The following is a 22,587-nucleotide window of genomic DNA, read 5'->3' on the forward strand; positions in this document are numbered from 1 at the left end:
GTCATTGCAGTGACTACCTCATTGGGCTCCCTGCTAGAGATGCCTGGCCATGAGAGGGACCGCAGGGTCACTACCTGGAGTGGTGTACCCAAGGGACCAGGACCATTGGTCATGTGTAGGACCCCACCCTTACTCACATTCACTTAGTGGCACCCCCAGGAGGGTGCGACCTGGTAGAGCTTCAAAGCTACCCCAGGAGCCCTTTGCCAGGGGGCCCCTGCTCCTAGCCGGATGTGACATCCATGTCCAGGCCACCCATATAGGAGTCCCACCCTGCACTAGGCCAGACCAAGGCTCTGAATACATCATTTTTCTCTTTTAATTAGAAGCAAAAAAAAGCCTTTGCAATAACAGATGCAGCCCAGGCAGATGCTGAGGCCTAAGTCCCTTCAGGGGTGCCCCAGGTGCAAGCCCACCCCAGAACTCAGAGGTCCGCTCCCTGCAGCAGCCTGGGACTTCCCCAGGACAGTGCTGCTCCTGTTTCCACGTGACAGCGACCTTCCCTTTAGTGTAAGACATGCTCTACTTGAAAGGAGTTTATGTAAGTACAAGGAGGAAGTGACACGAAGGGAAACGGAAGTGGAGGACCAGGGGTTGGGCTCAGTCACTGTCATGCCTGGGCTGCCTCTGGCTGCAGAGCGGAGAGCCAGAGCAGTGCCTGCAGAGGAGACAGAAACGGGGCGCATGGGGCAGTGAGAGAGCCGTCTGGCATGTGCCTACAGGGCAGAGTACTGGATGAGGGGGGGCCTACCCAGAGGAAGCAGGGCCTGGAGAGGGGACTGCCCTCCTGTGTGCCCGTTCTTTTCTCTTCTCCTTGTGTTTCTTCTTCTCCTTCCTGCTCTTCTTGTGGCTCTCAGGGCTGCGGGATAACAATGCCACAAGCCATGGGAATCGGGTTTCCCCAGGGGTGGCCCTCCCAGCTTGAGCCTTTTCCAGACGTCCAGGCCCTTACCCTGGCTCCACTTTCTCCTCCCGTGGCTTTTTCCTGGCGGAAGCCGGGGTAATCCCGGGCACACCGCTCTCCGTGCGCTGGTGCTGCTGAGGAAAGGTGCTCTGGGGGCGTGCGCGGCGCCCAAGCGCCCGCGTGTCTAGGATACCAGCCCTCAGAAAGGGGCACCCCAGCCCGGGGGTCCGTTCTTACCGTGAACACGGAGAGCCCCAGCTTAGCGGCTTCCTTGTCTTCTCGGGACAGCGCCATTCGGCCTACCGAGCCACTGCGGAAACGCAGCGGGTGAGGCCCCGCCCCGGGGTGAGGCCCTACCCCCTCCCGCCCTGGGGCCCCCTCACCTGGAGCTCCCCAGACCCAGAAGCCGCTCCACTCCCCTGTCCTCAGGGTCCCCGCCTTCCCGTTTACAGACCTCCACAAAGTCCTGTAGGAGAGCGGGGGCGGCGCTCGCAGCAGCGCGGGGTCAGCCCACCCCCGCCCCCCGGGACCATCTGCCCCTCACCTCCTTGCTCAGGCCGGTGGGCTGCTTCTTCACGTTCTTGTAGCCCCTGCAGGGCCCCCGCCAGCTTCAGGGAGCAGCCGGGCGCGCCCGCTCCCGGATCCCCTCGCCTGTCCCCGGAGCTCTGTCCTCCGTCCCCGACCCCCGCCCAGGTACCCAGACCGTGCCCCATGCTCCATCCCCGACGTCGGTCCCCGTCCCCCACGCGCACTCACAGCGCCGCCATGAGAGCCTCTTGCTCTGCCAGCCTCACGGCAGCCAGCTCCTGCTCGCGGCTTAGCCCCGCGCCGTTCTCCCGGCCCTTGGCATACCAAGTAAGGTCACGGCCCTTCTGCCAACGGCCCACTGGGGCCATCAGTGAGTTGCCTGCGGGACGGAGCGCGAGTCCTGGTCGCGGCTCGGTTCGCTCCCAGCCCCCAAGCTCGCGTGCCCAGACCGACCCCCGCACCGTGCTCACCCAGGTAGTTCTCCCTCTGCTTGTCGGTCTTCACGTCCTCCCAGTTGAACTGGTCCTGCCCGCCGCGCACGCCGCCCCTGCTGGATCCGAACATGGTGCTAGGCCGCCTGCGGGCCCCGGCGCCCCCAGGATCCCAGCTGCCCTTGCGTCCGCTCCAGCTCCTGCGTCGCGCATCGTAACGACAACCGCTTAGCCGCGTGCGCCTGCGTACTGCTCTTCTCAATCCTTAGCTCTTGTACCTACGCTCCGCCCGAACTCCCGCCCCTTGTGCCTGAGCTCTGCTCCCTGGCCCGAGGATGGCACGGAGAAGGCCCTGGACCTGGGCCTGCGCGCCGGCCGTTATTAGAGGTCCCATTGTGTGAGGGATGTCAGGAACCGGGGCCGGTGCCCTCGGAGGACACTTGGGGCAGTGTCCAAGAGCGCTATGGTCCTGGCCATCACGTGCCAATTAAGGCGCGAGCGTCCCGGAAGCAGGTGTGGTTCCGGCAGCGGCCAGTGTCGGGATCAGAGTCTGGGTGTCCCGACGAGTCGTTAGCGCGCTGCCCTGCCAGTTTGCCTCTGGTCATGGGGAGCGGATGGACGCGCCCCGTGGACCAGCTATACCGGGTAAAAGCCCAGCGTGTCCTCGGTCACTGGTAAGCGGGCCGCGCGCTCCACCAGCTGGCGGCATCAGGGAGGGAGGAGCCTTTGGCCTGGCTCTCCTATGACACCTCCTCCAACACCTTCACTTAATTCTTTGGGGTTTCGGAGTTCCCGACAGTGGTAGTCATTACTGCGATTGAGCCTGGCCCTGTAGCGCACCACTGCTAAGTCGTCTTTGAGCCAAGAGGCCTTAACAGCAAAGCTTCCCCTGGGTCCTGGCTATGCAGGGTCCTCCAGCATGGCACACTAAGCCCTAAACTATAGGCGTGTCCTCTTCAAGGTCTCAGCTCAGGAAGGCACCTCGGGTCACCTCGTTGGGGGGAGCATGGAGTGGCAGGTGTCCCAGGGGCAGCTTTGGGGGCTCAGTAGTCTTGAGGCAGTGCTGCCACGTTGGACAAGGACCAGATGCTGGGGAAAGGCAAGGTCGGCAAAGTGTGCTTGCTTCAACATGTCAGCAGCTACCCCCAGTGTGGGTCCGGGGTCATCAGCCTAGATGGGGCTTGAAGTCTCAAAGTGGCTGAAGGGATGGGAAAGGAGGCCTGTGTAGGTGGGGACGTCTGAGGAGCTGGCGCCGGCAGGATTATCTGCCAGCCCAATAGGGTAGCTCACAGGGCCCTCCAACCAAGCCTGGCAAGAGCCCTGGCTGTTGCCATGGGCAGACCCAACTGTGGGCATTTTGTGGGGCTCCTGGTCCCCACTGGCATATGGCCTCCACCGCTCCAGCACTGGCCCTAGGTGGGGGGCCTTGCTGCCTTCCACAAGCCTCATGATGACCTGGCCTGAACAGCAAGTACAGAAAACACTGTTGGGTGTTTCCCACAGGGAAGCAGGGGCAGAAGCTGGAAGGACAGCACATAGACACCACAGACATACCCATGTGTCAGTGCATGGCCAGTCTGGTCAGCGAACAGGGTCAGAGCTGCTCAAGGAGTCTGGGGTTGGGCGCTCAACCCAGGCCGTCCCTCAAGAGCCACCATCAGATGCAGGGTCACCCCCACCATCTGTGTGGCAGTGCTCTACAAGCATAGAGCAGGTTTGTAAGCAGGTGCCCAACGGCTGGGCCCATAGTGGACAGCAGGCTGGGAAGAGAGGCTGCCCCAGGATGGCCCAAGACCTCGGTTTGGTGTTCCCAATAACTTGACACAACTCAGCCCTTGGTAAGTTGTTACAGAAGTTCCCTCCAGGTTGAGGCACAGGACAGGCAGGGTGGAGGCAACTTCCTAAACATAACCATTTATAGACCTGCCCCCCCCTCCAGTATCCTGGGCCAGAACAGCTTCCAGGCAAGGTCACTTCTTGGTCCAAAACTGTTTGTACTGCCCAATGTCAAAGTCATCGCCCAGCTCTGGCCTCTCTTCCTTCTTCCTGAGCTGGGCCTCACGTTTGCGGAGCCGTACCCGCCTCTCCTCTGGGGATAGGGTATCCAGGTCCAAAGGCATCTGCAGAGAGGGCAGGTGCACATAGGGCTTTCTGGGTCTACTTCATCCTCTGCTGTACCATGCAGTTTAAGTTGGTTCTCCCTTCCCTGCTGAGCTGCAGCAGCTCAGAGCCCACATTCCCTGGCAGAGCAATTAACATGGGGTGGACGCTGGCCCCATGCACCAGGGAAGTGAGGAGGAACGGAGTGTACCTGCAGCATCCGCCGTGGCTCCCAGTAGCGGATGTGGATGGTGGAGCCATCCTGCTTGACCAGGAGCACTGGGTAGAGGCGAGCATAGGCCTGCCGGTGCACACGCGTGAGCAACGCTCTGCTGCTGTTAGACCACCGGGAGGATGTGTGCAGTTGGCATCCCTCGGAGGCGGTCCCCATCCCCACACGCTGCCTCAGCAGGCTGTAAACACACAGGCACTCATACGCTGGTCAGCGGCCAGCCCAGCCAGCTCCTATGGTGGCACATGGTGACCCACATCCAAGAAGGACATGGTCAGAGCTGCCCCTGCTTTTTGTCCAGAACAGAGGTGGGCATCCTAGTATTAAGAATTAAACATCTGTGCCCTGACTCCCAATTCACATGGGAAAGCCCTAACCCCCACGAGATGGTGTCTGTGGTTAGGTAAGGTCGTGAGGATGAGAACTGGTATCCTTATAGGAAGAGACCACACTTCTCTCCCATGAGGTAACAGTGAGGAACAGCTGTCTGCAAGCCACAGGAGGTCTGACCTTGTAGGCACCCTGGTCTCAGACTTCCAGCCTCCAAGGCTATAGGAAATAAGCCTGTCTGCCTGTGGCCCTGTTATGGCAGCCCAATCGGATCAAGACAGCTGGAGTCCACCCAGCTTCCTGACAGGTTGCTGCCCCCTCCAAACACACAGGGCAGGGAAAGGGTGGGGCAGGACCCTGTTCAGGCTACTCCACCAGGCGGCATTGACCTGCAGCTGTATGTCACCCACTCAGGCCCTGGGATTGCCCTTCCCAGCCTTGCCTCTGACACCCAAAGCCACTTCCAGCCTGACTCTCATGCAAACTTGGATTCAGACTTAAAGGTTGTTGCCACGGCCCAGGCTTCTGGGTGAATGTGTCTATAGAGTCATCAGAACTCCCAGGAGTTGGGTTCTCTAGGAGTGGCCTTACTCTGTGGATGGTGGTTCTGAAAACCGCTCACTGCTTGCAGGATAAAAGGCAGAGTCACAGCTGCCCACCCGGTCCCACAGGGAGCCCACTCAAGTGCCCTGTGACTGCACAGCCCCAGCACGGTGGCCCTGCCTTGGGGGTTCCCAGCTCACACCTCACACTAAGAACCCACCTCCTCCACTAAACTCATGTCTGGGGAGCAAGAACCTCTTATTTGCTGTTAAGTCCCAGGTCCCCAGCTGAGCACTCAGTAAATTTTGGTGGAATTAATCCAGTACCAGCCTTCAGCAGCATGGAGGTGGCAGCAAGGAGACAGGGTGTGCTCCAGGGCTGGAGGAGCCCGCACTCATCCAGGAAGGCCGGGACCTAAGCAGCACCAGGGAGCTTGGGGTCGGTGGGCTGCGGAGGTATCCAGGAGGGGCTGATGCCCACCCTCCAGAAGACAGCAGATGTTCCAAGGTAAGCCATTCCCCAGATGAGGGCTTTCCAGGAACTGCAGCTGCAGAGGCTCCCCACTTCCCCTGCCACCTTCTCCACAGATCCCAAGGGAACAACTCAGAACATGAATTCATTTTCTCCTAGCAACACTGATCACACTACTTGGGAGGGAGGCAAGGGGTGAGAGGAAGGGCAAGTGGAACAGCAGAAAGGCCAGTGGCCTTCTCCGGAGGCCCAGAGGCGAGGTTTCCTGAGTGAGCATTCCCTCAGATGGCCCCATGACAGTGGTCCCAAGGGGTCTAGAAGTCCACACTTACCCTAGCAGGATGCCCACAACCGCCATTCTTCCTGTGGCACACCCCTGGCCCGGTGTGTGATGATCTGGACAAAGAAATAAAAAGTATTTTTGAAAGGCAGGCTTTCCTCACCTAATTGATGCTCCTCAAATCCCAGCCAGGAAGGAGGCACAGGCCCATGTTTGCCTCGGACAGGCTTGTTTCCACCTATCAGGTAATCTATCAGGTCTTCAGCCCTAACCTGGCATTAGAACCACCCGTAAAAGGTTTCTGAACAGCGGATGCCTAGTTCCTACTCCCAAGACTGACTCTTTAAGTGTAGAACAGGACAAGCCCATTCTCGTGGAATAGAGAATCGGAAGACCCTCCTAGAACGGAGTTAAACGTAAACTGGAAAAGGGCTCACACCTGTTTTGCAAGATCATATCTCACAAAACCCAGCGTGGTAGGGTTTGCAAAGTTCAGGGCTATTCTTACTAAGCCCTGACTCCCCGGGAAGAGTCTGTGCGGAGGTTTCTGAGGTTACAAATCCGAGTGTCCGAGCCTAAAACCTGAGACCTCGGACACACACACACACCCGGGAACGCGCGCCGGCCGAGATGGGCAGCGTTGTCCTGGTGTCTCCTCTGGCCGGGCCGGGCCTCTGTCGTCTACTTCCGGAGGGCCTTGGAACCACAGGACCGCGAAGCGCAGGGAGCCTCCCGCCCAACAACGGCGGAAGCCCTCCCGCACGGGCGACGCGGCGCCTTTACGGGACCAACCTACCACCTACCGAGCTCCGCAGCGGGTCGAGGACCTGCGGGAGCGGGATAAGACGTCACCACGCGCACAGCCACGGCTGCTCCGGCGTCATCCGTGGGCGCTGCGTCGCGCGACGCTGACGTACGCCCCTGAGGAACGGGGCGGAGGCGGCCCTGCGCTATGACATTCGCCCCTTGGGCGGAGGGGGCCCAGGGTGGCGCTGAAGGAACCCCGCGGGCCGCGGCGGCCTCTCATGTTGCGGCGCCCGCTGGCCGGGCTGGTGGCGGCGGCCCTGGGCCGGGTGCCTTCGGACGGTGAGTGACATCCTCTTGACGGTCGGGGCTCGAGCGTCGCCGTCCCACGCGCAGGCGCCGTTCGCGCGGAGCCCTCTTCTTCCCCCGGGGACACCACGGCTCGCCCGCGTCGGGGCACGTGGACGGGTCATGCGGGTCCTCGGGCCCCAGAGGCCCAGGTCCGGCGGCTCTTCGCGGAGAGCGGACGTCTTCAGCGGGAGTAGGCTGACTTCTCCAAAGGCGCCCCGCGTTTCCAAGTCCGGCCGTGCGTGGGCGTGTCCTGGCGGTTGTCCTCATTCCTCAGGTAAACTGAAAGCTGCGTCCCCTGCTCGGCCCCACGCACCTGAGGACGCCACGCTGCTGCCCTGTGGACCGTGCAGGATGCAGAGGGGCAGAGCGGAGTTCCAGCACAGCCGGGAGCTCTGCCTCAAGGGGGCCGCCTGCTAGCCTGTGAGGGCAGAGCCTCTGCTGGCGAGCGCTGTGAAGAGGGTGGTATCTTCCCGCAACTCCAGTGGGGCGGCAGAGATAACAGTTGGGAAGCTCTCCTGGTGGCTCACCTGTAGGCTTTAGTCAGTCACTACCCCAGATGGCAAACCCAGCGGGGCCCTGGGTCGCCGGAGCTGCTGGGCAGTGCAGATACCGACCCTGCGGTCAAGAGCAGGTTGCTGGCAAAGGCGGGGGTAGGAGCTTCAGAAACCGCGAATCTAGCTTACTGGAGCTGCCCATCTTCTGCAATTGGACATTCGCCTGAGAGCAGTGAGGTCGTCCTATTTTGTCTTGGGGTGGGAAGGCCAAAGAATGACTTGGGAGGGACCCGAAGGCCTTCCCCCTCCCCCTGGACCACGTGGTCTCCTGACCTACCACTGGGGCCGAGTTTTTGCCAACTGAGCACCAGTCCCTTCGCTTCTGTAAGAACCCACACAGCTGCCTGCACAGGTCAGGCACCTCATGGCCAGGTTGGTGCCACAACTGCTATAGGTGCAGTCTGCCTGGGCTTTCACAGAGGTCCCTGGGATGCGCTGACCAAGTCCTTGGGATTTGGCTGTAAGCAGTAGGACCAGAGCTTTCCTTGAGTAGCAGATTCAGGCGCTTTAGCGGTGAGACACTCGCCTTTCTCTTCGGGGCTGTTTTCTTAACACCTAGATCAGCACCATCTCATGCAGGGAAGCTGAGAAATGCTACAGGTTGAGGATGAGTAGGAAGGGAGAAGGGAGTGGTTGTTGTGGTGTGGGTGGGGTGAAGGAGGCGACCCCAGCCCCCAGGAGGGAAGGTCACTGAAGGTAAGCCTTTTGTGGTGGCACTTCTGCAGTCAGGTTCAGGGACCTCCCTTGCCCTGGGTGTGCTGGCCTGTTTCCCTTTCAATTCCTCCCTGGTCCTGTGTCCCGGGCCTTGGTTTCCCCTCTGTGAGAGTCAAGCTGTTCCTCCCTGGAGGGCCTGGGCTTCTGCTTCTCCATTGTTCCTGTGCCCTGGACCCTTCCCTTGCTGGAGTTGTCCACCATGGGGCTTCCTCTAGGGTAGGATTGGTCCATGCCCTGCTGTGGGGAGAGGAAGAGAGAAGGAAAATGCCAGCTGCTTTGTGGCTGTCCCACTTCCAGCCAGGCTCTGAAAAGCTGAGTGGTTTCTCGAGGTGGCTTGGCTGGTAAGTCCCACACAGAGCCCAGGGGCATGGCCGGGGCTAGGCTCATCCTTACCAACATGGCCTGTTTGGGGAGAGATGTGACTGCTGCTTCACTGGCCCCATCCACTGGAAAGCGGGGCTTCCTCAGTTTAGATGTCTGGGAAGGGAGGCAGCAGGCAACTGGCAGAGGAAGGAGGAGATTCCACCTCCAGAGCAGGAAGTGCTTGTGGAGGACAGTGTCTGGCTGCCAGAGATTCTGGAGAGGGTTCGTAGTGCAGGGGCTTGCTTCCTGGGCCCTCCAGCAGCTCTTGTGAAGTTTATAGCCTCCTGCCAGGCAGCTGGAGTTTGGGTTCTCCAGTAGTCACAGGATAGAGGATATAGAGCAGAGCTTCCTGGCTGGGGCTCCCTTCCTGAAAGGGGTGACCTGTCCCTCCACACTTTCTGGTGGATTCTACCAGGCTCTAGAGCCAAAGTCAGGCACTTGGTCCCTGAGCCCGAGGCTGGGCTTCTGTCCCACACTGTGCTCAGAGGCAGCTTTGGTGAGCACTGTCGCTGGAAAGAGGCATGTCCCCAATGTCACCACATGGTTGCATGGGCCAGCCCTCCTGTGTGGGGAGCCAACTCCCTGGGCCCAGGAGTCAGCTTGGGGCTCAGGCACCCTAGCCAGGCCTAGCCGCCTGGACCCCACCACCATGAGATGGCAGTACTGGGGGGTGTCCCATACTCCATGTCATCACATCACCAGTGGTTTGGCCCTGAGGAAAGTCAAGAGGGACAGCCAGCTTTGGGGGCCTGGATACTGGGCTAGAAGGAACAGGCTGGCCTTGGTCCCAAGCTGGGCAGGCCACAGCCTATCCTGTGCAGTGTGTCCCCTCTGCTTGCTGCCTGGTCCAGGTAGCCTGTCCCCATCAGGGTGGGCTCCATGGAGTGCATCAGGCTCCTCCACTCCTAAGCTCCACAGGATGGAGGGATGGAAGCCAATGTGTGGCCCTGGGGTGTCGGGCTGGGCCTTCTGAGCAAGGTCTTGGTCCTTACTGAGGACGGGTCCTCCCTGGGGGCGGGGGGCCTGCAGTCTCTAGAGGTTGGTGCCTTTGCTGTCCTGGCTTCCCCATGGGAGTGGGGAACAGGGCAGGAACCTTAGGGTTCATAGCTGGAGGTATAGGGTGTTGAGGTCCCTCTGCACAGGCAGACAGGAGACATCCTGCAGGGACCTCCAAGAACAGAGGCACCTCCCTGTGCACCCCGGTCGGGGATGCAGGATCCCTTTTGGTCCTCCTCTCCCTGGAGGTCCAGGAGCCCAGCTGTGCCACTGGGTTGAGGGTTTGCTGCTGTGAGCAAGGCCTGGCAGGACCCTGGCTGAGTGCTCAGGGTAGTCCCCACCTGTGGGAGGGGCACATTCTCCTGCCCTATCTCTGTGAGTCCTGAGAGAACCTAGGCAGTGCAGCAGGTAGTGTGGTGGTGGCCAGCCACCTGGGCCTTTTTTTACCAGGCCCACCAGCCTCTCCTCTGACCCATGCAGCTCTCCTACCCTGGTCCCTCAGCACCTGGAGGTCAGGACAGACCCGGGGTGTGGGCGGAGCTGCCCTCAAGGGTCCAGTGGAGGAAGGGACTTCCTGAAGGTCAACAGCCGGGGCCCTGGGGGAAAGAGGGAGCTACACTGTGTGTCAGAGATGGATCATCCTAGATGAGCTTGGACTGGAAGCCTGGCGAGGGGGCAATGCTGGGACGGTGGCTAGAGATGACCTCTCCGTCTCCTCCTGTGTCTCTGCAGAGTGCATGCACTGGTGCAGTGGACCCAGAATAGTAACACTTTAGCAGGATTATTCTCTTGCATTGAGGATTAGGACAGTAGCCAGCCCAGGGGTACTGCTGGTAGGCTTCCTGGGCTGAGCCACTGGTATACACAGGCGGAGCAGCCCTTCTTCCTAGGCCAGCCAGCAGAGGCATGCTGGGGGTCCCCAGGCAGAGCCCTGTACGGGCGGGCTGTGCAGGGAGCCTAGGCTTGCCTCATTCCCCAAGGGGTCTCCCTGTGCAACCCATTTGCTCCTGGCCTCCTGGCCTGTCACACTCAGTAGCTGGGCGGGCAGGCTCAGCAGGCAGGGCTGGATGCCCTTGGGAGCAAGGAACAGGCAGGGATTACCACCCCTGCTAGCCTGTCCGGAGCTGCTGCAAGCTGAGCAGGAAGCCGCAACCCACCCAGGAGGTGGGTCTTGGGGTGGGGGTGGACAGGCACAGAGCTGGGTGGGCTGATGCCCCAGAGTCCCTTCCCACCCCTCTTGCTCTCACCTGTGATATGTGCCTGAGTTGTGGGCTGGAGAAGGATCTTGCCTGCCCCCCACAGGGCCCAAGTATCAGGGAGGGGCCAGAAAGCTGTGGTCCCTCAGGGCTGGCTCCCAGCTTCCCAGTGGAAGTTCCTGGAATGGGGCATGCTTTCCCTTGACCTTGACTGAGGCCACCTCTGGGGAGCGATGCTTAAAGACACAGGGCTGGGGACCTAGATGTGCCCCTCCCTGGAGCCAAAGTCCAGGCTACCCAAGGGGTGGGGTTGGGACACAGGCCAGGAAGGCTGCATGTTTGTGGTTGGTCTGCCATCAAGGAGACCTTGCTATCAGGAGGTGCGCAGGTCTGTCCTCAGCTCTCCCTGCCTGGTTCCTGGGTGGTCATGCAGACAGAGGTGGATCCTGTAGCCACCCCAGCCCCCTCCCATTGGGAGGGTCCCTGGGCTCCCTGACCTCTGTGCCTTGCCCACAGGGATGTCTGGACCGCGGCCCGTGGTCCTGAGTGGGCCATCAGGAGCTGGGAAAAGTACTCTGCTGAAGAGGCTCCTGCAGGAGCACAGAGGCATCTTTGGCTTCAGCGTGTCCCGTGAGGCCACAGGGAACTCAGGACCTGGGGAGGGGGTCGGGCCCCTGCTGACTCACCATGGGGCCCCCACACCTCCACGCTGCTGAGTGGGCCTGGGGAGGGATCGCGGGCCACAAACCCTGGGTCATCACAGGGGCTTATTCCTAGACACCACGAGGAACCCTCGGCCTGGAGAGGAGAACGGCAAAGGTGAGCTCAGGACTTGGCTCAGCTCTGGGGCTGCAGTGCCGCCTGACAGATGGCCCCTCCTGCAAGGCATGAGCCAGGGCAGGGAAGGCCTTAGGGGCCCTGACCCCACCAAGGGCCACGTGCACTGAAGTTGTAGCCGAGCGCTGCTCAGGGCTTGAGGTCACAAGCGTCTTCTGTGGCCTTTTGGGACTTTGTGCCTGTCAACCAGTCTGGAAGCCCCTAGCCTCCCTGGGCAAGGACGGTGGTCTCCAGGCCTCTCTCAATGAGGGCAATGTGGAAAGTGACACCTGCCTCTATCCCGTCCTCAGACCCCTCTCTGCCTGGTAGCTGAAGCAGCCCTCGGGTGGGTGGGCAGATGGGGAGATGGGCTGGCTCTGGCCACATGTTCCCTGGGACCTGGCAGCAGGCAGCCTGGCATAACACCTGCTCCTTGCAGATTACTACTTTGTGACCAGGGAAGTGATGCAGCGGGACATCGCTGCGGGGGACTTCATTGAGCATGCTGAGTTCTCGGGGAACCTGTATGGGACCAGGTGGGCTACCCAAGCAGAGTGGGGACTGAGCAGGGGGTCTGGGTTTCCTAGGCCATCCTTCCTGGCCAGGCCACTGGCCAGGCTAGTGGGCAGTGAGGACTTTGTGGACCTGGGGTCCACAAGCCTGAAGACTGCAAAGCAGCCCCTTCCCCACCAACCCACAACCAGTGGGGTGTCTGGGGAGTGTTGGCCTAATAGTGCACCCACCTTTCCCTCCCCAACACCCCCCTCATTCCCCAGCAGGGTCTGTGTGGGCTGGGCTAGCTCCCACCTGGGGCTGGGCTCCTCCCACCTGGCTGACAGGTGGACCTGTGTCCTGGAAACAGGCATGCCCAGGCAGGCCTCTGAGCAGGCGGTCTGAGCAGTCTGCAGGGGTGAAGCAGGGACCCCACAGGACCATCATGCTGCACTGTAGTTCACAGAGGTCGTTCAAGCACAGGCTGCTTCCAAAATGGTGGAGTGGTGCCAGGGTGAAGGTGGGGCCCTACAGGTGCTCCTGTAGGCCCAGAGCAGGTTGGGGGGTTCCCCAGGGCAATATGCTGAGGCTCCTCCAGGCTGTTGGCTGCCGGGCCTGAGCAGCCCCCTGCTACCCTCCCAGCAAAGCTGCCGTGCGGGCTGTGCAGGCCATGAACCGCATCTGCCTGCTGGATGTGGACCTGCAGGGCGTGCGCAACATCAAGATGACGGACCTGCGGCCCATCTTTATCTTCGTGCAGCCGCCCTCACTGGATGTGCTGGTGGGGTGGGCCCCGGATGGGAGGGGTGGGCCTAGCTCCCTGTTGTCACACTGACCCTCTTGCGTGTATCAGGAGCAGCGGCTGCGGTTGCGGAACACAGAGACGGAGGAGAGTTTGTCCAAGCGGCTCACTGCCGCTCGGGCTGACATGGAGAGCAGTGAGTGCCAGAGCGCCCCACCAGGGGGAGGGCCTCTCCGTGGAGTCCCCCCCCCATACACTCCCTGATCCTGCCCCGCCCCCACCCAGGCAAGGAGCCCGGCCTTTTTGACCTGGTCATCGTCAATGACAACCTGGACAAAGCCTACCACGCCCTGGAGGAGGCACTCTTGGAGGTGGGCTCCCATCTCTGCACAGGAGAGTGGGCGGGGTTGGCGGCTCCCTGGACTCTCGCAAGATCCTCCTTTCACCCCCAAAGGAAATCAAGAAGGCTCAGGGAAGCTGTCACTCCTGAGGAGGCCCCAGCTGAGTCCTAGCAGGCAGGACCACCCTGCCCCCCTGCCCCATGGCCCCTCCTGTGGGATCTGGGCCAATATCCTAATAAAGAGCTGCTGGGTTACAGCATACGCAAGCCTGTGGAGTTCTGCCTGGATCTGTGCACTTCTTCCCTGCTCTTTGCAGCCCCACCCCTAATCAGCCAGCCCCAGGAGGGCTGCAGGGAGCAGTTTCTGGGAGACCAGCTATGGCCACCAGGTGGGTCCCTTGGGTCTTGAGGGTTGGGTGCAGAGGGAACATGTGGGGCTGCCTGGGGCTACTCCATGCACCATGTGGGAAGAGGAGCTAGGGAGAAGCATGCAAGGGCTCATCCTGCTCCAGCCGCCTGATTGAGATTGAACCACTGTCCTGGGGGCCTGTGTGCTCAGTGCTGTCTGAGGCCCTGGGAAAAGCTGGCCCAGGAAGGACACTAGGGGCCTCTGCTGGGATTCCAGGTCCTCCTAGCATGAGGAGATGCCTGTAGAATCCACCTGGGCCAGGGTCCCACGATAGGACCCAGAGGGGGCAGGGAGCCCAGGTGGAAACAGACAGGGAGGCTGGGCTTCATCCAAAAGCCCAGATACAGAAGAAGGCAGAGAGCTCTGTCTGGATGCGGGACTGCAGGCCAGAGGGGTGCTGGGCAGCCCCCCAGGCTGGGGGTAGGTGAGGCAGGGCCAGATTGGTTGCTGTCCTGCTTTGCAGCCCAGAAGAGGCCCCTTCCCTCTCTGGGCCAGTCCAAGGACAATCAGGGATTCAGACCCAGGCTTCAGGCCTCGGGAAACAATGGGGCCCTTGAAGTTCCTCCCCGAGCATTGTGCTTGGTGGTGAGAGGTGGCCCTGGGTCAGGCCCAAGCTCAGCAGGGCACACACCCTCAGGAGGGCCAGTGTCCAGTCAGCTGGCAAGTGCAAGAGCTCAACTCGCATTTCCTGGCCTGAAAAAGGTAGGACCCTGCCCAGAGGCCAGGTGTGGGGTGACCTTGGAGCTGAGCAGCATGAACACCCTGCTCTGGGCCTGGGTCTCCTGAAATGGCCAACCTGGGGAGACCCCTGGCTGGGCAGCCCTCCATTTGGGGGTCTGTCTATCCCAGGCCCATGGTTCTCATGGACAAGGCCTAAGGCCTGATGGCTGGGTCTTCCTGGGCATTGAAACTGGGGTGGGGGAGGTGGAGCCCCTGGGACTGCTCAGGCTGGTGGTAGGGGGAAGATATACCTCCGCAGCAGCTGGGGTCCCTCAGGCTGTGCAGTCCAGCCAGCCCATGCCAGCCAGGCAGCTGCAGTGTGTCCAGAGGTTGGCCTAGGGTGTTTGGGCCCAGTGGGGGGATGCTGGGAACCCCACCCCTACACATGGGCAGTCAAGCTGGGCTGGGTACCCCTGCCTGCCACCTATACCACATGTGGCCTGGGCGTGCTTTCCCTTAAATCCTGTGGGTACAGTGTCAGGTCCCAGGTCTAGGCCGTGGGGGTCAGCAGAGAGCAGAACATAGCCCTGTCCTCCAGGAGTGGTCTCTGGTGTGCCACAGTTGTGAGTTGTCTGGGTGGCTGGGTGAGGATGGGTTGCTGGACCAAGGACAGCAGAGCAGCCAGTCCATGAGTCCCTGAACAGCTGCACAGGGAAGGGCCATGCCTGCTGGGGCCTGTGATACATGGCTGTGTGGAACAGTGGACCTGGTAGGGTGCAGTTCTGCCTGGGATGGGGGTATGCCTGGGCTGGTGGGGGATGTTCTGGATTGGCAAGGATACACAGCATGCCATATGCTGAAAAGGGTGGGAAAACCAAGCTGTAGTGGCTTTACAGAGGCGGTTTGGAGACATGGGGGTGGGCCTCCTGCAGGGTTTAGGGGGGTGTGCTGAGCCTGGGAGGTCTGCAGGTTACCAAGAGCCTGGCTGGGGATCTCGGTGGGCCTCATGTACTTGCTCCTGGCCCACTCCCCACACCCAGGGCCCCATGTCCGGCCCAGCTCTCCAGGGCACCAGCATGACTCACTGCCTAGGCCTAAGCCTGCTCATCCCTCCCTCCATCTAGCATTCCCCCCTGCTCCCACCCTCTTCCAACACCCCTTGGGTCCCTAGGTCTGAGGCTGCCAGGCTGCAGAGGGAAGCGGTTGCCAGCCCAGCTGTCCACACCTCCAGCATCCCAGGAGGAAGCAGCCTTCTGCCTTGGGCCACCCCTCTTCCCCGTCCCTGCTGCATCTGCCCTCAGGGCACCTTGCTGGCAATGGGGCGCACCTTGGCCTCTTGGGCTTGGAGAAATTCCCTTGTGGGGCCACAGGACCTAGGCAGAGGCAGAGGAGGGTGAGGCCAGTGGTTGTGCAGTGTATGTGTGAGTGTACAAGTGTGAGTTTGTCAGGTGTCCATATGCGGATGAGGCAGTTCTGGGGGCTGGGGAGTGCTGGAGTGGACAGGGAGGTCCTGAGGACCCTGGAAGGAGAGGGGTTCCTGTCCTGAGAGCCAGGGCTCCCTGGCCCCAACCCAGGGGTCCTGCAGGGGGAGCCTGGAGGTGGGGGCCTGGAAGGAGGCAGGAAGAGGAGTAGGGGAGCCTGGAGTCTGGCCAGCATCCACTCAAGTGGAGGCATGCATACAGTTCCTGGGGGCACACTGGTGTGGCAGAGGGTCCCTAGGCCTGGGTTTTCAGTACTGGACAGCTGGGGGGTGCACACCTCCCACTGTGCCGGGGGTCCAGGGGCCCAGGGAACTAGCACTGAGCTGACAAGGGGAGACCTGCCCTGGGCTCTGAGCTAGGTCCAGGGTTGGAGCCCCTTGGGGACTGCTGGGTACCCTATGTGCACCAGGGGCTGCCCAGGGCCAGGTGCTTGCTGGGGTCCCTGTGTCCTTGGAAGGGGCTTCCTGGGGAGCCCACCCACCCCCAACACACACACACACAGGACAGCTCCCTGAGCTGAGAGCTGACCTGCAGCGCCTCCCCAGTAGGAGGAAGTCCTGCCTGCCCTAAGAGGGGGCTCATAGGAGGAAGCCGGCTAAGGATCAAAGGAAATGGCTGGGCAAGCCCTGGCCTTGCTGGACTGTAGGAAGTTCTGGGCCCTCTCTGGCTTTCAACCCCAGCCCCACGCCCACCTTCCCACCTGGCCTAGCTCCTGGACCTTTGTTCAGACCCAGCGTCACAGGGACTCCAAGTGGGGAGCCAGCTGCCCACCCCTGCTGAGGCCACCCCACTGCAGCCCAGACAGTGTGGTGCCTAGCTCACCCCAGGGTGACCATCCTGTGCCCACTGGGAGTCACGGCGTCTGCCCAACACCCACATCCCAGTTAGTCCCATCATGAGAAATCCATACCCTCCATGCCCACCCTTTGCTGGCCACTCCCAAACCTGCCCTCTCCCAGACCCTGACACCCAGGGGGCCCCGACCCCTTCCCCAGATCTCCTGGAGGCCCCCACCTGTACTTGCTCTGACAGCTCTGCTCCCTGCAGACTCTGGGGCCTGATGAGGGGCCAGCACACCAGCAGCTCCTGCCACCTCCCCCACTGCCCCTAGTCCGGGTTGTGTCCCACTGCCCAGAGCGGGGTCACCGCCTAAAGTCCCTGTTTGGAGCAGCTTGCAGCCTACAGCCCGAGACATACATGCCTGGCAGGGGGACGAATGGGGAGAGGCAGGGATATTCAGTCACTCCCGCAGTTCTCAGGGAAGTGGAGAGCCGGGAACTCCGTGTCCCCACGCCTTCCCCCTGCGACACGCTGGTCATTTACAATCTGTGTGTATAAGCAGTGTGCATATGCGTGTCTGTGACATTCTCTAGGAAGCCGTCCATTACGCTAACCCATGACCACGTGGGACTTTGCAGCAGCTCCCGTCGCCTGTCTGTAACTGCCAGACTGTGGTTCAGTCCCAGTGCGCGGAAATAGCGGATAGCTGGGGGTGGGGGCCTCTGAGGCAGGCTAGGAGTGGGGCGGGACGGGGAGCGTTGGGGGTTGCAGGAGTGAGATTGTGCAGGGTGGGGCGGAGGGTGGACATGGGGGACAAGGGGTGTGGGTTGGCTTAGAGCCACGTGGGGGACGTAGTTATGTGGGGGTGGGGCGGAACCCCTCCCCCACGCCCCGACTATGGGCCAGTCTTGTGCGGAGGAGGCATGGGGTGCAGGTTACCTGGCCCGGCCAGGTGCGCTTGGCTTATTCACAAGGTCGCAAGTCCAGTAGCGCGGCGGTGGGCTCCGTCAGGTGTTCTCAGCGAGGGAGGCAGCGCCGCGGGGTGGCGTCCAGGGTGGGCTGGTGGAGCTGAGAGCCGGTCGGGATTAGCCCACCCGTTCTGGACGCGCCTTGGAAGGAGATTTGGGGGACCGTCCTCTGGAGTCCTGCCGACATCCACGGCCCACGACGGAGGCAGCACGAGCTGGGTGTCTAAACTTGGGGGCCCCCCTGCATGGCTCCTTCAGGCCAGAGCTGTTCAGCGCGAGCCCCGGACCGCGCAATGATTCCTCCGTGACACCAGGCCCCACGGGTCTGCAGCACCCCACCGGAGGCTTCCTGAGCCCCCCCAACCCCAACCAGTGCCCAGGTGGTCCCCTTCAGCTGGTAGCCGCAGGGCTCGCCCTGATCCTCCCTCTCTTTTGACACCCCCGCCCCAGCCGGTTCGGCCTCCGAGGGCGGAGGGTCCCTCACACCCCCAGGAGGGCAGCCCAGGGCAAGCTAGCCGGTCTGAGCGCCCCTGCGCGGGTCTCCCGGTGGTGGCCATGGCGCGGTGGGGACGTTTACACCCCGGGGACCAGCAACCGATTCAACGAGCGCCACCCGCCAGCGGGTTGCTAAATGTTGACTCTCTCCTCCCCCCACCCAGTTTCTCCCCTGGGCTCGGTCTAGGGAGGGAGAGAAGTCGGGGGCTGCTCTGCCGTCTCTTCCAGGTTCCTGCGGTCTGGGATGGGGCCCTCAGCCTCCCGAGAAGCGCGGGGATGGAGGTGGGGACCACAAAGATCCCGGAAGAGAGGCGTGGTTAGAGTCCTGGGAAGAAACGCCCGGGGGGATGCGGAGGGGAGGGAGCCACTGGCTGTTGAGGTAGAAGGCTGGAGAAGGGGCCCAAGGCTGGCGTGCTCGTCCGCTTGCCTGCGCTTGTGTGCCTGGGTGCATCGTTTACAAGTGCGTGAGCGTCCACGTGTGTGTCTGTGGCCACCTGGGCGCACGTGTAGGTGTGCATAAGGTGTTTCCGTGTGTGTGTCTCTCAGAGGGTCACTGCACACAGATGTGAGGAAGAAGAGTCACTTCCCCAGGCTGCCCCCTCTTCCTGCCGCCCCAGAGGGAGGCCCCAGTTGTATAAAGAGCAGAGCCCTGCCTGCCTCTGCTGTTCCATCCCACACCTGCCCTCGCTGCCTCCCAGCCCCTCCAGAGGTAGGGAGCCAGAAGCATCGTACTCAGGGGTCTGCGACAACCAAACTACCCAGGAGCAGGTACTGGCCTTGGCCGCAGAGGAGGGAGAATGGATGCTGGGAGGCTGCAGCCCCTCTTCCCTCTCTGGAGGTACAGACCCCCACCCCCAACCGCTTGTGGCCCTGCCCTCAGAGCCTTCTCCTGGGCAGAGGGGTCAGCTGACTTACAAGGGGCACTGGTCTGAGACGTGGTGAGTGGTCCTGTGAATGTCTCCTAGGGGCTCAGGTGGCTTACGTGGTGTCTGTATATGCCTCTCAGGACACAGCCCGTCCCAGACAAATGCCTGTCCTCACCCAGCCTCCCAGCTGGGAAGACCTGGCCTCTCTGCAGAGGACAGGGGTGCAGGACCAGAAGGAGGGGCAGCCACTGGACTGATGAGGCAGCTTGAAAGGGCATGGGGGGGTCTTTGGTGGAAGTAGCAGGATCAGAAGCCCAGTGCAGGGTGTGAAGGAAGGGAGGAGGGGTGTGCTGCTGCAGGCTGTGGGGCTCCAGCATTTGGGGGCTAGGGGTGTGTGTGTGTGTGTGTGTGTGTGTGTGTGTGTGTGTGTGTGTGTGTCTATAGGGGTGTGTGTGTGTGTGTGTACTAGGAATAGAAATCCATGAGACACTGCAGTGGGTGGAGCTGGGGCTGTGGGTGCCCCTACAAGACTCTGAAGGGGCTGGTCTCCAACTCCTCTCTGGCCCCTTGAAGGCCACTCACCCAGTAGATACCCCATGGCTCTCAGGGCCTAGAGTGGAGGTCCCCAGAGCTGGGAGGCATGGCTTGCAGGAGGGCAAATTTCCTGAGGGCTGGGGGCGGAAGGGAGGGCTGGTGCTACTCCAGGCATCTGGAGTAGGATCTTGAGGGGAGCCAGGAGGGTGCTCAGCCAGAGCAAGGTCGCCTATGGTCTGTACCGGAGGCCCCTCCTCTTCCATGTCCATCCCACAGGCAGGGGCAGAACCTGGGTGGGGGAGGTCCTGGAGGGGGCTGCCCCTTCTTGGGAAGGTAGTGAGCTCTCCGCAGGTCCCGTCCGCGCCCGGGTTGAGCTCTGACCCCGGCTCGCAGGTCGCCTCCCCTGCCCCTATGACCAACATGAGCTGGAGCTTCCTGACGCGGCTGCTGGAGGAAATCCACAACCACTCCACGTTCGTGGGCAAGGTGTGGCTCACAGTGCTGGTGGTCTTCCGCATCGTGCTTACAGCCGTGGGCGGAGAGTCCATCTACTCGGACGAGCAAACCAAGTTCATGTGCAACACGCGGCAGCCCGGCTGTGACAACGTGTGTTACGACGCCTTTGCGCCCCTGTCCCACGTGCGCTTCTGGGTCTTCCAGATCGTGGTCATCTCCACGCCCTCTGTCATGTACCTGGGCTATGCCGTGCACCGACTTGCCCGCGCCTCGCAAGACGAGCGCCGCCGCGCACCCCGTCGCCGCCCCGGCCGCCGTGCGCCCCTACCTCTGGCCCCGCCGCCGCATCCCGGCTGGCCCGACGCCGCCGGCCTGGGCGAGGAGGAGCCCATGCTGGGCCTGGGCGAGGATGATGAGGAACCAGGGCCGGCCGAGGGCCTGGGCGAGGAGGACGAGGCCGAGGATGCGGTCAAGGACGTCAAGGCAGCCGGAACCCTGGGCCCCGCCGGCCAGCACGACGGGCGGAGGCGCATCCAGCGCGAGGGCCTAATGCGTGTCTACGTGGCACAGCTGGTGGCGCGGGCCGCTTTCGAGGTGGCCTTCCTAGTAGGTCAGTACCTGCTGTACGGCTTCGAAGTGCCACCCTTCTTTCCATGCAGCCGCCAGCCCTGCCCTCACGTGGTTGACTGCTTCGTGTCGCGGCCCACCGAGAAGACTGTTTTCCTGCTGGTCATGTACGTGGTCAGCTGCCTCTGCCTGCTGCTTAACCTCTGCGAGATGGCGCACCTGGGCCTGGGCAGCGCTCAGGACGCCGTGCGCTGCCGCCGGGTGCCGCCCTCCGCTTCCGGCCCAGTGCTTCGCTCACCGCCCTGCGCGCTGCCGGCCGCGCCGGCCAGCCTGGCCTGCCCGCCAGACTACAGTCTCGTGGTGCGCGCAGCCGAGCGCGCGCGTGCCCACGACCAGGACCTAGCCAGCCTGGCGCTGCAGGCTCTGCGGAACGGGCACGCGCTCGGGGACCGCGACAGCCCGCTCTGTCCAGGTCTCCCAGAGGCCGCCCGGGGGCCCCCGCACGCCGGTGCTCCCGCCTCTGGGTCGGGCAGCGCCACGTCTGGGGGCACCGGCGGGGGCCAGGGTCGGCCAGGCGTCAAGCCCAGGGCGGGCTCGGAGAAGGGCAGTGCCAGCAGCAGGGAGGGGAAGACGACCGTGTGGATCTGAGGTCCGCCGCGCTGCTCGCCGTCCTCCCTCAACACTTAGGCTCAGGGTGGGGGTCGGGGGGAGGCTGGGGTCTGGACGCGCTAGGGCGCAGAGAGCAGCCCGCCTGCTCCAGCTCTTCTTCTCCCTTTCCCTTCTCCTCCGGGGAGGGGCGGGACAGGGAAGGGCACCACCTGAGGGCCCACGCTGTCCAGGGTAGGATGTAGAAGAGGGGCCTGGGAACAAGGAAGGGTCGCCAGCCCGGATTCTGAACCCCGCGGGGTGGGCACGCCTGTGGCTGGGGCTGCTCCGAGTTCCAGCCGCTCATGGACTTGGGCAGAGGCCAGGGACTTGGGGTGGGCGGGGCCACGCCCCCTCAAGGCTCTGTGCGGGCTTGGCGCGGCCCCGTTGCTCTGGGACGTACTTGAAGTTCTGCGAAGGTGTCGGCCCACCCTGAAGGATTTGGCCTTGTCCTTGCTGGGAACCGGCCCGGAGGCCTCTCTGGGCTCCTGCCTCCTCCCCAATTCAGGCACAGCCTCAAAAGCAAAGGGAGTAAAATAAAGCAAATTTCTTTACAACCGTGTGTGCGTGTGTTCGCATTTGATGTGCACGCATACCTGAGTTTACACACACGTGTGCATGTGCGTGCATGTCCACCACCGGCCTTTGGGTACCTGGTCACTGCCAGGCTGGCTGGAAGAGGAGGTCCCTCCATGGACCAGTGGGGCAGCAAGGCCCAGTCCGAGCACCCACAGCTCCTGGAGATGCTGGTGCCGCCCAGCACCAGGCCACGGACGAGGGGTACAGCCTTGCGCACCTGGTGAGGACCAAGAACAGGGCTAGGTCGACAAGCCCTGAGCTCTGGCGGCTGTCCAGCATTGGTCTGGCATTATCCGGACCCAGCCAGAGCCCACACAGTGAAGGGCAGAGGTGGGCACCAGGGGACATCATCTGCTGCTAGCAAGGAGCCACCTTGGTTTAGACTGGTGACCCCAGCCAGCTCCCAACCTCTCCTGGCCACCAACCTTTCTTGGTGCCCCCAGGCCAAGCTTTGGGCCCAGGCTGAGCCACATCCCTCACCTCAACCTGCTGTAATCAGATAACAGCACATGCAGTATCTCGTGGGGCCTGACTGGCTGACCGACCCTCCAACCCCTAGCTGAGTCCCAGACCCAGAGGAGCTCTTTCTTGATTGCGCCCTGCTCCCAAAGGATCCTTCCAGGTGAGTGCTGATCCCAGGTGAAGTCCACACCCAGGAAATCCTCGCCCTCAGGCCTTGGGAGGCCAAAGACTGAGCCCCATCCTTAGGGGAGCCTTGACCCTAGGTAAGGCCTGCCATCAGGTAAGCCATGCCCCAAGGAACCCTCGCCCCCTGGGAGTCCTGGATGAGCTGCCAATTCTGGTGAGCAGGGCACAGCTCCTTCCCCAGGGAGGAAGGGTCATCAATGAACAAGAGAGCCTGGTGTCGTCAGGAGGAGGCTGGGTCCCGGCGGTGGGGGAGGGGGGCATGTAGTCTGAGGCCCTCTTTCACTGTCTCTGCGATGAGGCAGGTGAGTGCAGAGCTGGACCCTCTCCATGGGTCAGTGTCATTTTAGGAAGCACCCTTGGGATGGGGGATTT

At 62.2% G+C, this 22,587-nt stretch overlaps 4 protein-coding genes across 15 annotated transcripts; 2 read left to right on the forward strand and 2 right to left on the reverse strand.

Annotated features, from left to right (window-relative positions):
- Positions 1-295: 295 nt before the first annotated feature.
- Positions 296-3,469, reverse strand: C14H1orf35 (chromosome 14 C1orf35 homolog). Of its 4 annotated transcripts, none has more exons than XM_017663118.3 (8): positions 1,903-3,469; positions 1,661-1,811; positions 1,449-1,494; positions 1,288-1,370; positions 1,142-1,214; positions 953-1,035; positions 752-859; positions 296-658 (listed from the first exon to the last, which is right to left on the reverse strand). In XM_017663118.3, exons 1-8 carry the CDS (start codon positions 1,994-1,996, stop codon positions 601-603), a joined length of 696 nt encoding a protein of 231 aa, XP_017518607.3. In that variant the 5' UTR covers positions 1,997-3,469; the 3' UTR covers positions 296-600. The 4 variants fall into 4 exon arrangements, with proteins under 4 accessions (XP_017518607.3, XP_017518606.3, XP_017518605.3 ...); XM_017663117.3 differs by having other exon boundaries at positions 953-1,038; XM_017663116.3 differs by having other exon boundaries at positions 1,661-1,832.
- Positions 3,470-3,694: 225 nt separating this feature from the next.
- Positions 3,695-6,756, reverse strand: MRPL55 (mitochondrial ribosomal protein L55). 3 transcript variants are annotated; one of them, XM_017663121.3, is made up of 4 exons: positions 6,623-6,756; positions 5,872-5,935; positions 4,175-4,376; positions 3,695-3,983 (listed from the first exon to the last, which is right to left on the reverse strand). In XM_017663121.3, exons 2-4 carry the CDS (start codon positions 5,895-5,897, stop codon positions 3,834-3,836), a joined length of 378 nt encoding a protein of 125 aa, XP_017518610.3. In that variant the 5' UTR covers positions 5,898-5,935; positions 6,623-6,756; the 3' UTR covers positions 3,695-3,833. The 3 variants fall into 3 exon arrangements, with proteins under 3 accessions (XP_017518610.3, XP_017518611.3, XP_017518612.3); XM_017663122.3 differs by lacking the exon at positions 6,623-6,756 and adding an exon at positions 6,428-6,618; XM_017663123.3 differs by lacking the exon at positions 6,623-6,756 and adding an exon at positions 5,395-5,482 and having other exon boundaries at positions 5,872-5,939.
- On the forward strand, positions 6,713-13,394 carry GUK1 (guanylate kinase 1). 7 transcript variants are annotated; one of them, XM_017663112.3, is made up of 8 exons: positions 6,719-6,905; positions 11,254-11,367; positions 11,515-11,556; positions 11,993-12,089; positions 12,688-12,826; positions 12,899-12,983; positions 13,073-13,158; positions 13,242-13,394. In XM_017663112.3, exons 1-8 carry the CDS (start codon positions 6,845-6,847, stop codon positions 13,275-13,277), a joined length of 660 nt encoding a protein of 219 aa, XP_017518601.1. In that variant the 5' UTR covers positions 6,719-6,844; the 3' UTR covers positions 13,278-13,394. The 7 variants fall into 7 exon arrangements, with proteins under 7 accessions (XP_073077313.1, XP_017518601.1, XP_036873137.2 ...); XM_017663109.3 differs by lacking the exon at positions 6,719-6,905 and adding an exon at positions 6,924-7,188; XM_073221213.1 differs by lacking the exon at positions 6,719-6,905 and adding an exon at positions 7,875-8,523.
- Positions 13,395-13,533: 139 nt separating this feature from the next.
- GJC2 (gap junction protein gamma 2) lies at positions 13,534-21,544 on the forward strand. Its single transcript, XM_037017239.2, has 2 exons — positions 13,534-14,238; positions 19,714-21,544. Exon 2 carries the CDS (start codon positions 19,732-19,734, stop codon positions 20,989-20,991), a length of 1,260 nt encoding a protein of 419 aa, XP_036873134.2. The 5' UTR covers positions 13,534-14,238; positions 19,714-19,731; the 3' UTR covers positions 20,992-21,544.
- The last annotated feature ends 1,043 nt before the right edge of the window (positions 21,545-22,587 follow it).

Source organism: Manis javanica, chromosome 14 (assembly GCF_040802235.1).
Source record: "Manis javanica isolate MJ-LG chromosome 14, MJ_LKY, whole genome shotgun sequence".
Classification (NCBI taxonomy): Eukaryota; Metazoa; Chordata; class Mammalia; order Pholidota; family Manidae; genus Manis; species Manis javanica.

Excerpts from the sequence above, each read along its gene's own strand:
- C14H1orf35 (XM_017663115.3), bottom strand. The coding sequence starts at position 1,996 with ATGTTCGGATCCAGCAGGGGCGGCGTGCGCGGCGGGCAGGACCAGTTC. Across the intron at positions 860-952 it reads GAGGAGAAAGTGGAGCCAGG|CCCTGAGAGCCACAAGAAGA; the intron begins GTAAGGGCCTGG and ends GTTATCCCGCAG. Across the intron at positions 659-751 it reads CCAGGCCCTGCTTCCTCTGG|GCACTGCTCTGGCTCTCCGC; the intron begins GTAGGCCCCCCC and ends TCTCCTCTGCAG.
- MRPL55 (XM_017663121.3), bottom strand. The coding sequence starts at position 5,897 with ATGGCGGTTGTGGGCATCCTGCTAGG. Across the intron at positions 4,377-5,871 it reads GTTGTGGGCATCCTGCTAGG|CCTGCTGAGGCAGCGTGTGG; the intron begins GTAAGTGTGGAC and ends GTGTGTTTACAG. Across the intron at positions 3,984-4,174 it reads AGCCACGGCGGATGCTGCAG|ATGCCTTTGGACCTGGATAC; the intron begins GTACACTCCGTT and ends CCCTCTCTGCAG.
- GUK1 (XM_017663109.3), top strand. The coding sequence starts at position 7,035 with ATGCGGGTCCTCGGGCCCCAGAGGCCCAGGTCCGGCGGCTCTTCGCGG. Across the intron at positions 11,557-11,992 it reads TGGAGAGGAGAACGGCAAAG|ATTACTACTTTGTGACCAGG; the intron begins GTGAGCTCAGGA and ends TGCTCCTTGCAG. Across the intron at positions 12,827-12,898 it reads CGCCCTCACTGGATGTGCTG|GAGCAGCGGCTGCGGTTGCG; the intron begins GTGGGGTGGGCC and ends TGCGTGTATCAG.
- GJC2 (XM_037017239.2), top strand. The coding sequence starts at position 19,732 with ATGACCAACATGAGCTGGAGCTTCCTGACGCGGCTGCTGGAGGAAATC.